At 40.8% G+C, this 17,123-nt stretch overlaps 1 protein-coding gene across 1 annotated transcript in view; it reads left to right on the plus strand.

Annotated features, from left to right (window-relative positions):
- The window catches only part of zfhx3b (zinc finger homeobox 3b), a 137,928-nt gene that overhangs the window by 104,852 nt on the left and 15,953 nt on the right, over positions 1-17,123 (plus strand). Inside the window, exons 6-8 of the mRNA XM_079289598.1 lie at positions 4,091-4,198; positions 13,452-13,585; positions 14,144-14,344. Of these exons, the coding sequence (XP_079145724.1) occupies positions 4,091-4,198; positions 13,452-13,585; positions 14,144-14,344 (443 nt within the window). The remainder of the gene's footprint in view (positions 1-4,090; positions 4,199-13,451; positions 13,586-14,143; positions 14,345-17,123) is intronic.

The raw sequence follows: 17,123 nt of genomic DNA on the forward strand, positions 1-17,123 counted from the left end.
GTCCAGAGTCAGGCCAACTTTGATATAAGTAAGGGGTGCAAGGGATGATGGGGGGGGGGGGGGGGGGATTTAAAAAATAGTAGGGGAGATAGAGTCTGTGAAGTGTGAAATAAGATTGCTTTTTATCCGACAGTGCAGCGTGAAAGAAAAGGAAGCTGTCCAGACCTGGATAAAGCGGGGGGAAGCACACCTCTCTGATTTACAGTGCGGTTCTGTGAAACCTGGTTAAAATTATAACAATAGCCACAATAATCAAAATGAGAGTAATGAGAGCTTAGACACACAGCTCCACGCAAGAGCCCAGAGAGAAGCAGAGCTCAACCCTACTCAAGAGCCGGGGAGAGGGAGAAGCACAGCTCAGCCCCCGCGCTGCTTCTCCAGGACTTACGAAAGCCAAGAGAGACAGACAAGACAGTGTTGTTGACTGAGATTCTGTATATATGCAACTAAAGAGAGCAGACTGTCACTGCTGTTTAAGGAAGACTGGAGCCATTCTCAGGTAGGACTGAAATTCTGTAGTTTAAGAAAGGCAGTTATCATCTTAGCAGTGTATTCTGCTGAGGCCAAGGATGGAGGGAGGAGCCTGACCTAGTGAAAGATATCTAGAGTGACTATTATTACTTGCTTCTGCTCTTCTCTACAGTCTGGGAAGGAATACTGGAAAGTGCAGTGGTTACTATCAATTATTTATTAGGCCGTTTGTGCTTGTCAGTCTGATTAGCATTCGTGTAATCACTGCTCTTCAGGGGAAAGGAAGGCTGCTCTCTCGCATCTGAAGGTAATCTTGCCGTTTTCAGTGTCTCATCTTCACCGGACGCCTCTTGCATAGCATCTGCTTTTGTCATCGCCACACATTTCTTCCCTTTTCCCCTTCCCCGTGTGTTTCTGTCTGTTGCTGCTCGGCCCCTTCTCCCCCCCCCCCCCCCCCCCCCCCTGCCCGCACCTCATTAATGTGTGTGAGCAAGTTGCTCTCTCCCAGTTTGTATAGAGTGACACCTATGGGCCTGATTAAGCATCTGCACTCACTAGCAAAACACAAGAGGGGAAGGCTGCTAAGTGTCTGTATGGTGTGTGTGTGTGTGTGCGTGTGTGTGTGTATGTCTGCTCGTGTCTGTGTGTAAAATGCTGGAACAGAGAGCCCATGGACTGTCCCCACTGAGTGAATGGCAGAGCAAAGCTGATGTGTATATGCTCAGAACAGATGAGTGTAATCTCTGTGTCGGCAATGGGCTTATTCAGCTTGCATGATTAGATTAATGGAACTGTTTCATATCATTGTATTAGGATGGTTAATGAAGACAATTAATTAGAAGACAACCTTCAGGCTATTGTCCTTAACATCTCTCAGATTTGGGTTAAAAATGGCCTGCTGCCATAGCTTTGAGTGTTTCTCCTCATCTATTTTCAGAGTTAATCTTTGGCCACAGTTTAAGTGTCTCTTTCATTTGCATCCTACTCTTAGGCCACTCATGACCTTTCATTAATTATCGTCGGCCTGGCTTTAATCATTCTGTCATACCGTTGAAGATGAGATGAGGAATAGGCAAAGCCATTTGCCACTTAAAGATGCAACACTGCTCCTGGAATTAAATGTCTGCATTTCTGCATAAATTACGGAACGATGCTCTGTGTTGTGTGTGCTAAAAGTGTCATATACGTTGATTAAACATCTATGTAAAGAAGTCTTGAAAACAGGAAAAAATATCAGTGCGCAGTGTGCAGGAAGTTGGGGGTGGGTACAGGGAAGATAAACATAATTAGAATGTTGGGCTGTCTATCACAGTAATGTTTAAGCACAACGTGTGTATCAATGTGTAGGTGGGGAATTAGTCTCACTACAAGTGTCACATAGCTAAGAAATTACACCTTGCCCCATTTTTTTAAAGGTGAAAAAATTTACATGCGGATTATTTAGTAATCCTAATTCTCACAGAGTTGCGGATATGTATGCAGGCAGGAGTTAGATGGGATTTTGGGACTCAGTAGGAGGTCTCTGGTTTTCATGGAATGTTTAAGATCCACCTCACCAGCACGGGATGGGCTGCACCGCATGGAAGTCATGGGTTGCCTTGGAAACATAATAGAAACATGGTTGAAAATAAAAGAGTAAAATGTATTCATGTGTGTGGGATCCAGAGAACACTTAAATATGCTTTTTTACAAGGAGTCAGTCATCCCTTTTAAATATTTTTATTTAAACACGGGATCATTGGATCACAGGATCGGCTTTCAGCATTAATGTGTAACAACATAACACATGCAACAATCGCTCGGCTCAGAGAGCTGTGTCCTACAGCATTTCTATCAGCGAGCAGAAAATGGAAGATATCGCTCTTGTCCTGCCAGTAATACAAATTCCATTGACTTTCATTGTTTTTAAACTTAATAACCCCCATATGCATGCATAATACAATTGTATATGTGAATGTAGCCATAGTGCGTATTCAGTCAACCTTTAACAGGCAAGACCATTTTACATGGGCCTTAAATAGCACGCTTGTAGATATTTTTTCGGCCTACAGAGAAAAAGACAGTCAATTTAATTTCACATACACAGCAGAGAATGAAATGTCAAGTAACAAAAAAAAACTACAATTTTCCACAATGTATTTTTCATTTATAAACATGACTTACTTGCATAAGGCATCTCTATTTACACCTTTAGGTGGAAATTGTTTCTGAATATATTGTGAGTATAAGACTTCAATCCATCAGGTAATGGTTTGTGAGGAAAGCCATGTGGTTCAGAGATGTAGAAGCATTCAAAGTGTATCTGTGGTAATGCCACATACTGGAGTTTGAGAACACTATGTCAAAAGTACATATACAATGTATGCAATGTTTCACTGACAGGATAAACAGTGACTGTGGATAATGTAACGTCATAAAAGTGGTTTTGGCTGTGGGTAGTCATGTGGAGTGCTAAGATTGGATGTGTGATGACTGCAGGGCTGAATACTTGAACAGGATATTTCAGTAGCTGTTGTAGCATTGTCAATATATCAATAGCTCATAGAGTAGAGACCTGAGCATGAAAGCATTTTCAAAAGAACATTTAAGTACATTTGCTGAGAATTAGCTGACGTGTGTAATAACTGATAGGGCCTATTGGCTGCGGCCTAGTTTACTGTTGTCAAATCAATGCTATTGCATGCAGGTCCCACTACTTTTAAACAAACTTAACAGGCAAAGGGGATGTTCAGGGGGCACTGGAGGGAAATAAACAAGATTGATGCCCTTTTTACTATCTGTTTTTGCTATCTTTCCTCTGTGTGTTACTTACAAATGGCGTTATCGGAAATCTATTGTTTGGACTTCAATGCTCCTAAATGGCCTGATATATCGAGCTGAGGCTTTTAAGGTGGTTACAGGGGACTTCTGTCTTTGACTTGGCATAAAAATAAAATGAATTGTGGCTCTGAAAGTTTTAAATATTTATGATTTTCTTTCTTTTTGCAATAGTAAGATATAAGAAGTGAAATGAGGCTTGTATAGGTAAGTGAAGTAGCAGATTGCAGCAGGATAGTAATGAATGTTTGTGTTCATGTGTGAGAAAAAGAATGAGGGCTTGTATAAAGTCTTCCTTTTTAAGGTAACTGCTCAATTATTTTTCCATCTGTCCACTTTAGACCACATGGGAGGTTTTTTCCACAGTTATATGTCCACAAATAATCAGTGGAAACCATATTATTGGCATGGTCTTGAATACATGGAAAAATATATTTGCTCTCAATACAATATACAATACAATACACACGTAATAATTACAATAATTATAAGAAAATATCTAAAATAATAGTTATAATATATATATATATATATAACACTAATAAATATTTGCCAATAATCTTCCCTTATGATATAACTCTGATTTTATAATTATTGTCAAAACAAATTGCACAGTGATGATCAGACAGCACAGGACAGAAAGCAGATGCTGCCCTCTTTGTCTGCTAGCCTTGCAACTGTGTGTCAGCATATGTAATTGTTGCAAGCTCCTACAGAAAAAAACCGCTGCCGTCCCTTTAAGTGCTTCCACCAATTCTGATGGCGTGGTGATTTACATATCCCATCCTCCCTCCCCCTTCAGGAGAGCTGAGTGAGGATGTGGAGGCTGCTAGTGAGACCACCACAGACCAGGAGGACCAAACCAAAGACAGAGAAAGTGGGGGGGAGAAGGAGCTCACCAAAGGGACAGGTAAGGCCAATATTTACACCACACACATTTAGGAAACTATTCACAGGAAACATGTGGCCCTGCACTTGAATGGTGTTGAACAACCAGACTTTTATCAAAATACTGAGAGCCTTTTTAAGCATTAAACACTCTCTAAAATACTCCCACTTTCATGCTGCAGGTTTCCAGCCATTAAATCCCATCAGATACAGTTAGGATAAACTATCAATTTAGATAACATGTTCAGGCGACATGTGACCCATGTTTTGTCTTTGCTCAATAGGTGATGAGAAGAGAGGGGCCTGTATGTATAATTCCAGCTGAGCCATGTGTGTACACACATGTGATAGCAATGCCCCCTTCCCAACTTTGCTGCACGTACACACACACACACACACACACACACACACACACAGACAACACTTACCTGTGTTTAATGTTATCAGATCAGGATGGTGTCATCTGTGGGCTTCTTTATTGACAGGTGTAGGTGGTGAATCCTAAGCAGGGGGTTGGGCTTAGGACGAGGGGAGGAGCTTTAGGCCTCAACAATCTTTGGTCAGAAGGTCCCAAAAGAACATTTTGAGCAAATTCAATTGGGCTATTTTTCCAGTTTGAATGGTTCAGCATGCATGTGTGGGATTTTTTTCTCTCTCTCTTTGTTGGACCTATTATGACAATCACTATACCACATGGTGAAAAAAAGGTATAAACATTGACCAATGTTTGAGGGTCAGTCTGAAAGACCCTATATTGTTTTAAGAGGACATATTGCAATGAAAGATGACAGCCCTGATGATTGTAGAAGTACCCACCAGTTACGGTTCTTATAGCAGTATTGCACTGTACTATTGTTGATGGTACTATAACGAGAAGTATTTAAGTTAGAGCAGTTTTTTTGACAATTATTAAGAGATGAAGAGGCAGCTAATTTAATAACACTGATGCTCTGTGTGCAGCCAGTGGCAAAACAAGTTTTTCCATAGATTGTAAGGTGTGTGAAAGATGTCGACACTTCTTTAAACACAGAATTTGTACGGCTGTGCTGCCTGGCATTATCTCCTCGACATGAATGAAGCATGGTCTCAAAGTTTAAAGCAAGAATCTGAAATTGTAGATTTTGTCCCACATATCGTACAGTATATGCGCATCACTGCATCTAATCATATACAACGCTTTTGTTTACTGCAGACTGTATACAGATATCTGAAACATCTGTGTAAATTAAATATAGTTTCATTTTCCTTTTTTTATGCACAATTTACTTTGTACGCCTCTGTGCTGGCAGATAAGACATCTCTTATTCAATAGAAGAGAGTTCTGATAATGATGACACTGAACATCAACAGGCCTGGATAGATGCTTCTCACTTGTCTAACTTCGTGTGTTACTGCAGGATGTTTTGATTTACACTAGTCAGGTTAAAAGCTGGAAAACAATTCAGACCTTTTGCATTCAAGTTTTTTTATAAAGTGTGGGGGAAAAAAACTTCATCACAGTGTTTGAAGCCCAGCCTTTGTAAAATGTCTTTGATATTCGAACTTCTATTTTAAATGAGGCTGAGTTGTTTGTGCTCTTTGAAAGGGCGACACTCTTCTTTGATGGAAGAAATAATGATATGCATGCCTGACTGAATATGGCTAAAAGTACGTTTTAGCACATCAAAATAAAGCACTTTAAAAAGCATTAAAATGAGCTGGCCGATTAATAATTCACTCATACCTGTGGTGCACAGGAAGACGACTCCTCGCATTAGGATTCCTCCTTTTTGAAAGGCATGCAATTTGATACAAGCATATTCAGTTCCTTTCCGCCCCTCTGTCAGTCGCCAATCACCAAATAAGTGTGTTTCTGTGTTTTCACAAAGGAAATATGTGCTTGCATATGAAAAATGTACAGCTTCCCAGCAGCTTATTAGAAACGCATAGTTAAAAATAGCATGTGCATTAGGGAACCAGGTCTGAGGTTCTGTTTGATGTCAGGGAAGAGGTCGGTGGGTATGTTGGGGTGGCGGGTTCAAGGCTGTGTTGTCAGCGAAAGGTTGACAGCTGTAGTTTAATAGCAGGGTCCCGTTTTGTACTTCAAACTTGTTGTGGTTGGTGATTACAATACCCAAGCAAAGTAAGTGTGAAAAAACATCTTGTGGGGAAAAATAGTGAGGAGGAACTCACAATTCATTTGGTAAACAGGGGAGCGCTTGTTTGGGCAAGTGATTGTCTGAAGATTCTTCTACGGTAGGCACATAAAAAGGTGTGTATGTTAGAATACGGTGTATGAGCGTCTTGGCCAACCTGTTATTTATCTGAAAGGTGCTCGGTCTCCCACTGTCTGAGACCGAGCTCTTTTCTAAGGTCCATCATTAGAACTGCTGAAGTATTTTTTCTCATCGTTGTCATGTAGCTGTTGGAACAGAGCACAACATTGTACCTTTACAAATGACAGTCACTGGCAGACAGACAGCATTAGTGAACACAGAAAAAAGGCTTCCTCCTTTTTAAAGCCACTGTCAATCTTATTTTCTCTTTCTTGTTCCACAGCTCCTCAGTGTTCATTCAAATCATTTAGAAGTACATCAGACGCCTTTGTAAAATGCATATGTATTCAGCATGTCATCTCTTGAAAGATGCCTTCATTATTCTGTTGTTTTTTTATTTACATTTACATGTACAGGCATTCAGACATATGTAAATGTCATATGCTCCCAGCACCTCAAGTAATATGGTGTGATTATGCAGCATATTGTCATAAGTATATATCATGAGAGAGGAAAATACAAATTAACAGTTAAAGTCAGTATAAGGGGAATACTAAAATCTTAATGTATTTGGACAAAGATGTTCATGTTGGCCGTATTTGCAATTTTATCATTCAGCATGATTAGTAATTCAAATGGTCATTTTTAATTCTCCGTATGAAATATGTATAAGTATAGCCACGAGGCTCTTTCCTCTCTCTGGCAAATAGGATGAGCTTCTGCATTGAAGCAGGTGGTGTATTTATGCAGCAGCTGAATGTGTAGGGATGCAGCAAGGAGAAAGGCAGGGTGGTGAGTGTGGGGGAGATGGGAAGGTCGAGAGAGCAGGAAGAGGAGGAAGGAGAGGAATCGTTAATATATCTGCAGACTTGGACACTATGATGTGACACATTCAACATAAATGTATGGGACAGGTTGTATTGAAAACTATTAACAGGTAAATGAATCTGTCTTTTTGGTCTTGATTTTTCTGTACCAAGTGATCAAACAATGCAAGAGATGTGAAGTTAGACTAGCGTTTAGGCCAAATAACTTGAGCTATATGGGGAAATTGGGAATCATTTTATTTCTAATTATCATTGTGGTTTTTTTTAGATGCCATCATCTCAGCCATATTACAGCCTTTCTTTATTCAAACATGGAAATATGTAGTGCACACAGCACATGTTTGTATGCAGTGAATCTCCTTTTACCATCACTTGCCATGCTGGGCTTCTTCCCTGTTCGCTCGGGCTTAAATGTTACTGCTGTTAAAATGTGTAGGAGTATTTTGACATAGTTTTGTGGAGCACCAGGTGACATGCAGCATTCAATTAACTGCTTCTTTTACACTTCCTGTGTACAAATAATGCATATTATGGCATTTTCTTACTAAATGATGCAGCAGAGCATTGTTTTTACCTCTCATGTGCTGAGAATGATAAATAAAATCAAAATATATCGGTGAAATCTATATTTATACATAGTTCATACATACCTTTATGCATTTCAGACTGAACACCTACAGTGGAGGTGTTGTTTGATTGCCATGCCGATGTTTGAAGCATGTACTGTAGACCTGTAAGAAATAATAATAGAGACAGTGTAAAGAGATTGGAACAAATGGTGGTATTTTAAATGTCCTAAAAAATGTTTTAAAGATGTATCTGATTAGCTTGCATTATCTACAGGATGTTCCAAACCTTTCATATGAGGCTCCTACAGTACTGTAGGTAAAAAGTGCTCTAAATTATGTAAAGGTAAATATCGTTTCGATGAAGACTGTGCAGCTGTGTGTGCTTACAACTCTGTGTGTTTCCTGTGTGTGTTTATATCAATGTGCTTTAACATTCATACGTGCATGTCCGGGTGTGTTGTGTGCGGGAGATGGACACTGTAGATGCTGCATTTAGTCTGTATAATGAACATGATGTCTAGCATCCCCTAGACCCAGCACGATGACATTGCAGTCTGCTCATATTTTACCGTGCTCTACATTGTGCTGCTTGTCTTCTGGTGTTGCTCATTCAGAAACCGACCTCCAAAATGTTATGGATTGTTCTCCATATAACAATGCAGATATGTAGATTTAACATTAGCTGTGGTTGATACTTATGGTTAGTTACAATCAAATTATTCAAGTTTATGATTGTGTTACTCTAAGCTGGGAGACATTCAGTGCAGTGGTGATTTGTTGTTGCTTTTAAACCCTAAGTAGTATGAGAAATCAGCAGACAGAGCAGTGAAAATGTTTACATATTCATATCACGTCTTTTGAGTGCTTGTCATCCCTCAAATTGTAACTCCTTTTGTCTTTGAAGATAATAGGCCATAAATTGTCCTTGTTTGTGAGCCAACTCCCCGAAAGCTCAGTGTTTACGAGTTTTACCACGGGGTGTCTAATAGGCAAGCGCCAGTGCTGTGTCTCAGAGCGTCCTGTTAAGGTGAACGCCATGTCATCCTGTTGTTCAGTGGCTTAATAACACTTCTGCTTATTAATATCTCCTTTCAATTTCTTCTAGAATAATTGGCCTTTCTTGCAATCACGTCGTTAGGCTGCATAACACCCTTATACTACACAGTTTTGTGATTTGTTCTTGAACTTCGTAAATAATCGTCAATTATTTCATTTACGTGGGGGCAGAGGCAAATCAGAAGCCCTCTACAATGTAAAGGGGAAAGGCTTCAGTTCAGGAAGTGTACCACTGAGGAGCTTTTAGGTTTGCTATGCAGAGGAATTTCGGGCTGAGCTTCAGTTTAAAGTGATTGGCAGACTGTGGCTGTTCTGGGCAAAGTGACAGTAAAGTTATGCAGCCTCGCTGGCGTGGACAGACTGGATGATAGGTCACGTTTTTTACAACCGGAGGTCTAAAGCTGCCTCGGCGAGACAGGAACTGTGGTAATGAGGGGGCAGAGGCTCCGGAGATGATGAGGACCCCGTGTCAGTCAGGATGGGAATTCCCCTCCGAAGTGCCAGGAATCTTTTTCCCATCCTTCACTACTTTACATATTGTTTACTGTAACTCACATTTTAGAATATGGATAACCTCTCCCAAGGACAAAGCCGATTAATGGCAGCTGTGATTACACTCCTGGAAGATTTCAATGGCAGATGACCTGTTGTGTCTAATTCAGTCTGTGCCGTGTCAGTCACTCTGTCCAATAGGCACCTTTTCCCCCTTTAAAAGCACAACAAGGCAGTGATTGCTCCAGAGACCGGTGCAGTGTGCTGACAGACCCTTTGCTGCTTGAATAATACAGTCCAGCTATGGGAGGTGAGACAAGGTGCCAAAGTCCAATTCACTTACGGGACTTGACAGCAGAAAAGCCTCTGGTTTACGGAAAAGGGGCATGAATTAATAATCACCTAATTGGCTCTCAGGTTTTTTTCTCCACTCCTGCCCTGCCTTTTGTGCTTTCAAACAAAAGTCCACCCTGTGTATCTGTCAGAAAAGGTTTGGTGTGGGTGGGGGATCTGTGTCTAATGACCAGGCAGAAGAGGTCAGGCTAACAGACAGACTCCTGACAGACATTAAGGTCACTGACGGAGGGGGAACCCAGAGTGGTCTCTGTGGAGGACTACTTGTGAATGGGACAAGCATTGTTAATCTAATCAACCACCAAGGTTTAAATACTGTCATATACTGTGGCTTTAGGTCTAAAAGTGGATGAGACTGTCAATTCAAGAAGAACTCGGCCAGAGTGACAGAAATATTATTTATGAAAGGGAAAACAGCAGGAATTATTCTTAAAAAAAATCAACAACACACAAATAATTTTGTATGTTTTCTCTCCCAGCTACTCCCACCGATATAACATCAGAAAGATAAACTCGACCTCACCTCTAGTTGTTGTCAGCTATTCTTGACATCCATAGCACATCTCACCTTTCTCTTCTTTCTCGACAGTACATTGCTCCTGTGATAGTTGTATATCCTGTTCCACCAGGACCTCGTGTTTTGGTCATTGGTTCTGACCTGCTGTTATTGTAGATCCATATGACTCACATGTACGAATCTGTGCTCGGACACAAGTGTCCAAATATGGCCATGTTAGACTGTGCCTTTATGACAAAAATCTTCCCAGCTTTTCAATGTTGCGGTCATTTTTTTCATCACCCTTGACACACAAAAAAACCTGATATAGTAGTTGGATGTTAGTCATGGTGCCGGTGATGGTGTCGGGGTGTAGGGTTCTCAAGAGAGGCGATTGATCAGATTTATAGGGTCTTAATTGGCCATGACGAGAAAGACTGTCTGAGTAAGCCTCTCCAGCCCTCCATCTGTCCCCTTCTCTCTCTCTTTCTCTCTCTCTCTTTCTCTCTCTCTCTCTTTCTCTCTCTCTCTCTCTCTCTCTCTTTCTCTCTCTCTCTCTCTCTCTCTCTCTCTCTCTCTCGCTCGCTCTCTCTCCATGTCTTTCTCACACACACATAAAAATAACACACCCTGAACTAAAGCTGGTTTGGGCCCCTTCTATAGCAGCTCTCCTGCAGTGCCTTAGCATAAACAGCCACTTGTTTAACCTCTCTGGTGTTAATCGTGGAAGTGGAATATACTTGTAGTCAATTATGTTTATCCTCGTAATAGTGAGACCGAGAGGATACTTAATCCATGCTTACTTTCTGTTTTGTATGCATGTACCTTAAAGCTGTGGCACCTTGCGTTACCTACTCTTTGAGTCTCAGATTTTTTCACTCTACCTCTCTCTGACTAAAGTTCATTCATTTCCAGTGAATGGCAATTATGCATATTTAAGTTGGAGCAGCTGCTTTGCTTGTTTCTTTTATGGTATTACTGAGCTGCTGATGAAGACACAAAACAATGCTGATGTTTCCTAAATAACTCAATAGGCTAGCTCAAAGAGAAATCTCTTCTTTTTTTTAAGGAAAACACATTATCATTCTTAAATGTAATAATGACGCCCACACATGTGAACGGTCAAAAGATCAACCAGATTGTTAAGATGTGAAGGTGACCACAGATGACCATCCTTGTTTTCCTCGAGAGATGAGTTCAGGGGAAGTAGGAGTGGACTGAAGTAGAGTTTCGGAGGAGGAGGAATTGGTGAGGACAGTGCCATGACTGAGAGGTTAATGTCAGGGAATGGGAGGTTCCTTTTGTTTAACATTCCCTTTGTTTATTGGCGGATGTGTTTAATAGGATTGACTGTGACTGGACCCTAATAGGGCCTCCCTGGCTGATCCCAGTGTCTCTAGGAGATCTCGCAGGCTACTCTGTCCAAAGCCATGTCCCCCACTGGGTAATCAGCTCAACTGCCCTCGTCCTGATTGGAGCTGACATTTTAATGTCTGGAGCAGAAGCGTGGTCAGCCCTGCTTAACCTGACCCCCCGACCAACCACCCCTCCCCTACCAATGCCCTCTGTTCTCAATTTACCCTTTCAGGACTGTACAAATCAGGCGAAATTTAACTCTTTATGGGCTTGTTAGGGGTTGGCAAGACACCTGCTTAAGTTTCACAGAGAATTCTTTCCACTGGAGACAAAACGTGATGTTACTGCAGCTCCCCCATGCTGGCTCCTCTGCTAAGCCCTTGCTTAGCTTCGTGCTCAACTGTGATGCCTTTCTGTGTGCCACCTCTAGTTTCTCTTTTTCTTTATAAAGTGGAGTGGTTTTAAAAGTGGCTCCTGTGTGAGGCCGTGCTCTGCAGACATGATTTTTTTTTTAAATATTGGTGCTGTTTGCATTAAAAGGATTAGCCGTGTGATTCAGTTTGTGAGCTATAGTGAAACACTTGAGGTCACTGTGACTATAATGGAAATCTTTTCAAAGATTGGCAGCCACCCGACAATAGCTGTAGCCCATTTTTACGTTTCCACAGACTGAGCTCGGAAGCATGGTTGTATCCTGTGAATATGCTGGGGTATGACTAATCATCAATCTGATGCCATCTTTGAGCCCAATGGCATGTTCTTATGTCTTGAAAATCTTTGAGTGAAATGAAAGCTTGTTGTCATATGTGACCTAGCTTTGAGGAAGTATCGAGATTTGCTCAGGGGCTTGAAAAGAGGTTTTCTAATCTTCTGTCCTCTTTTTCTCTTTGTCACAGTCCACTTGCACAGAACTACAACACACGGGAGAAGGATTAGCTGGTTACAGAAATGCCAGTGAAACAGAATTTCACTGGCAATCCCCTGCTTTTGGAAACAAAGAACTGAGGATTTTTACAAGCTGGGTCAAACATGTCTTTCTTGATACCTTAAAAATAGCCTGATCACTCTTTTAAAACGAATTCAAATTTTGACAATGCAGAATTGTGACTGTTGGTCAAAATACCAAAAATCTGAATTGTACCCTCTTCTTTAGCTCTTCTTTTTGGATTCCTTCTGTGACGACAAGGACAAAATGTAGTTGAATACACAAGACATGATTGCGGACCTTTTAGTGTTAGCCTTTTTCTTAAATATGCAAACATTACAATATCAGCATCACTTAACTGGTAAAAACAATCAAATAGAATATGCACACATTTGAGCATCACATGCATGGGAAATATGAATGGTCCATAATCTGTTATACAGGTAAAAAGTAGTTACAGAAACAAGTTGTGTTTAAAGTTGAGTCTGGTGTGGATCTCTTTTCCCTTCTTGCTGTATGACGAGGTCGCAAGATGTTTATGTACCTTGTCTCAAGTTAAGAAACTCATGTGGACTGAAAATATGTGGTGAAACCTAAAGTTGCACCCTGTGGCAAATTCATATTTTCATTAGCGGTTTATGGTGTTGTGTGATATCTTGACAAGCCAGCATTGAAAGAAATAGCTCCCCTGCAGCAGCATGGGAAGACAAGCAAAAAGTGGTGTTTTTTTATGGGGAGACATGAGTTGGATAACAACACTTTCTCTGCCCAATTCCTGTTAAATGCAGTTATATCACATTTAAGAAAGGCATTCCAAAGCCATTTATCCACAGTGTTATTGATTGACCTGCTCCCAGGCTGCCAAATCCTCACCTTGCCTTGACATGTCTGCTCTCCTCTCTTCATCCCTCTCTGTTTGTGTGCGTCTTTGTGAATCTGCAGCAGTGTCTGGCCACTCGGAACGGCACCAGTCAGATTCCCCAACCCCCTCCAAAAGGCCGTCTTCGCGGTCAGAGACATCCGAGAGCCCGCTCTCCTCAAAGCGTCCCAGGACAGCTGAGAAGAGCGCTACGGAGCAGGTGAGAGTTACAAACCACACAATTTTGATAACATTGATGTCTTCAGATGTTCTCGAAACTCTCTGTTTTTAAAACTCTTTGAATTAAGGGACTCTTGCTAAAGGTTATCTCATCCTCAAGTACCAGGCCCTCATAATGAGCTTGAAGGTTACACACCAATTAAAAAGAGAAATGTAAAAATATACTTCTAATAATTTTAGTTTGTTATCTCGCTGACCCTTTTTATATTATGCAGTTGTTTTTTTTCCAAATCTACTAAAAAATATTTTAGCCTTTCTGCTGTAGTTGCACTGCTAATTGTGTATAAGGTGGAAAATCAATATCGTATTTGACAGATGAGAGCACTTTGAAGTAGGTGCCAAGACTCAGTGGTGCTCAGTATTACACAGTTGTCTGTGATCAGAGGGATCTGCCTGCTTGAGGGAAGGGGGGCCCCAATCTTCCGCCTGATCTACAGCTCCTCTTCAAGCAGGCCAAATGTGCTCTCACCACATCCATTTCACCCCATTAACCCTTTGTTTTTTTCCCCTTCTCGGTGTCCGTCTCTCTACCACCCAGATGTACCAGTGCCCCTACTGCAAGTTCACCAACACGGACCTGAATCGTCTCAGAATGCACGTGATGACGCAGCACTCTGTCCAGCCCATGTTACGCTGCCCGTTATGCCAGGACATGCTCAACAACAAGATCCACCTGCAGTTCCACCTCACACACCTTCACAGTGTGGCTCCTGACTGTGTGGATAAGCTTATTGCCTCAGTAAGTTCTCTGTTATGTTTATTTTGCATGTGATTGGCTATCAGGTGGTTGGAAGTGTTGAAGCGTTGACTCCAATATCAATTGTATCTTTCTCAGCCTGCAATGCTTTTGAATCATTTCCATTACCAACCTGCATATTTCAAAGTAACCTGATGTTTTGTTAGATAACTATGTATTAGATTGGCAGGGTCAAGTGCAAACTGTTTATTCTGGTCACCCAGTGCCATAGCAAAGAGAATGCAGAAGTACTTCAGGAAATGCATTATCCATAGTTTGTATAAGAATGCAGTGAAGGAAAAGCACAATAGATGAACAAATGTATGACCATGCTGTCTGGGTAAGATGTAGTGTATACATAGCACCAATTATCTACATAGTCATTCACATGAAACCACAGCCAGTCGAAGTTGTGCTCTATAGGCCCACCATATTGCTACTTTTACACATTATGGCTGTCAGATTGCAGACAATGGGTCTGGTCAAGGACCAGTGAAAGGACCAGTGAAAGGACCAGTGAAAGGATTCAGCGGTGCCAAGAAGATAGCTCTTAAACAATTCACCCTGAAGTGGCTGCCTAGCTGTGAGAACAATTGTCATTCCTGTCTTCCCTCCTCTAAATTGCCAACATTCAGTCCTTTATCAAACACAAAGAATGCTGTTAATTGCGAAATGGCTGCAGGCAGTCCCATTGGCTGATTGAAAATGATTGGTCCTTTTAAGAAGCATATTTTTCTCCTCTTTTCATTGTCTTAATGTGCCCATCATCAGAGAGCCTTTCTCCAGCTCTTTTCTAATCACAGTCATTTGGGGAGGGGAACTCATAATCTGTTTTTGTATTTTTTAATGATTTCAAGATGAGCAAGTCTCTTAGCTCCCAGTTAATTTATTACTACACTGACATTCTTACCATGTCTTTGATCACCTGTGTCCTAGTCAAAACAAAGCTTTTCATGAGGAAAATGTTGAAATATTTGTTACACAGATGAATCAAAATTGAATGAACAGTTTTCCCACCTCATGAAATTCAAGTACAAGCAATGGAAATGTTATTATTCACTACAAATCAGGGCTTGTATATAAATGTGTCGATATATAGACTGTGTAGAAAACAAAACATTGTTTAAAAAAGTGTCAATGTTCAGGTCCATGAAATAGCTACGCGAAATAGCATAGAGTATTTTTTGAGTATGTTGCTTGAGTCCTGTGATCTTCGACTCAAGTTAGATTTATATTAGCTGCAATGCACTGTGGCAGCATTTCTACCTAGAGAGAATAGTTTCTTTGCTTCCTATAATGCTAATCAAGTGGAAATAAAATTGTATTTGCCCTGTTTTCTAGTAAATCACTGAGCAAATCTTCTCTCTGTTCTATGCTGTGAAGCTAAATAGCCTGCTGGACAATCAGAGAGTCAAACATTACTCTGTCTGCTGCCTAGCCATCTTCATCCCCCATCTAGAAAGTAAATGGCAAGCACATTAGTATGGTAGACGGCAATATTTATTCCTTTTATAGAGGTAGTAATGTACTGAACCACTACAAGAGGGCCGTGATAGAACAGAAGTAATATAACACACATTAAAGCTAGCACATTTTTATAACTGGTGAATGCAGATGGAAAGGTACTTTATCCTTTTCACATGTCTAAGGAGAGCAGCCTAATTAATTCTGATATAGCAGGTGACTTTTATTTCTTGCCAAGCATGCATAATGATGCGTTCACTCTCCCACCCTTTATCCACCAATCGTCTCTAAACTCCCTCCTTTCCCCCCCCCCCCCCCCCCCCCCCATGTGTCTCATGCCTGTCTCATATACAGTACATTTATACAGTACAGTATGTGTGTGCAGTGCATGTATGCAGTCCCAGTCCTCACTCTGTCTCATTTTCTGTCTGTGTAAGATAGGGGTAATGAAAATAATTGTCCTTCATTAATTCTGAGTCTGGCTGGATGATAGCCATTTTAACTATGTTTGCCAATTAGGCGGTCCAAATTAAAAGTGACCTTGGGATACTCTGCACTTTCTACTAATCGCCTAATGAAGCCGCTGTCTAGAAACAGTCTACTTTGTAATGTAAATCATTGCTTTTTGGTTTTGTGACTTTCAATGTTGGTTGCATTAATTTCCTCTTTTCATTTTGAAGAGATACAGAGGTATCAAAAACAAAGAAGGAAATGGCTGGATATTTTCTGTCAAATTTGTGACCACACCAAACCAAATAAAGTCTGTACTTTGGGATGGAAAGTGTTAACTGCTCTACTTAACCTTGAAACTCCTGTTGCTTGAGGATGATTCCTCCATGTCATATAGCCTGCATGTCGTACAGCCTGCAGGCTATATGACATGCAGGCTATATGACATGCTACAGTACGTCCGGCTGTCTTCTCACTGTGCCTATTAAAGGAGTAATTAGAAAGCTTATAGTACATGTGGTAAATTAAGCAAAGCATCAACCAAACAGATCTGACCACAGCTCTTACTTTTCAAAACAAATTTCACCAGGATGACTTCCTTAATATTTTTTCTCCTTTTATCTCCATCACTTGACAAATCTTTTTTTTTTAAATGACTTGAAAGGACTACCTATAATTCTTAAGGCTAAGAGTGAAAGGTGAAAAATCACTTAAAATTGATGTTCACCTGTGAAACAGAAGGGAAAAGAGGAGCGATTTGGTGGAGTGGTATGAATTGAAATGCAGCATGTAGAATGAAGCTGAATAATTTGTTTGCGAAGTTAATTGAGGGAAGGTGAAATAAACGGTGCCCCATCTTCCAACCTCA

This window comes from Melanostigma gelatinosum (assembly GCF_949748355.1).
Source record: "Melanostigma gelatinosum genome assembly, chromosome: 2".
NCBI classification, from domain to species: Eukaryota; Metazoa; Chordata; class Actinopteri; order Perciformes; family Zoarcidae; genus Melanostigma; species Melanostigma gelatinosum.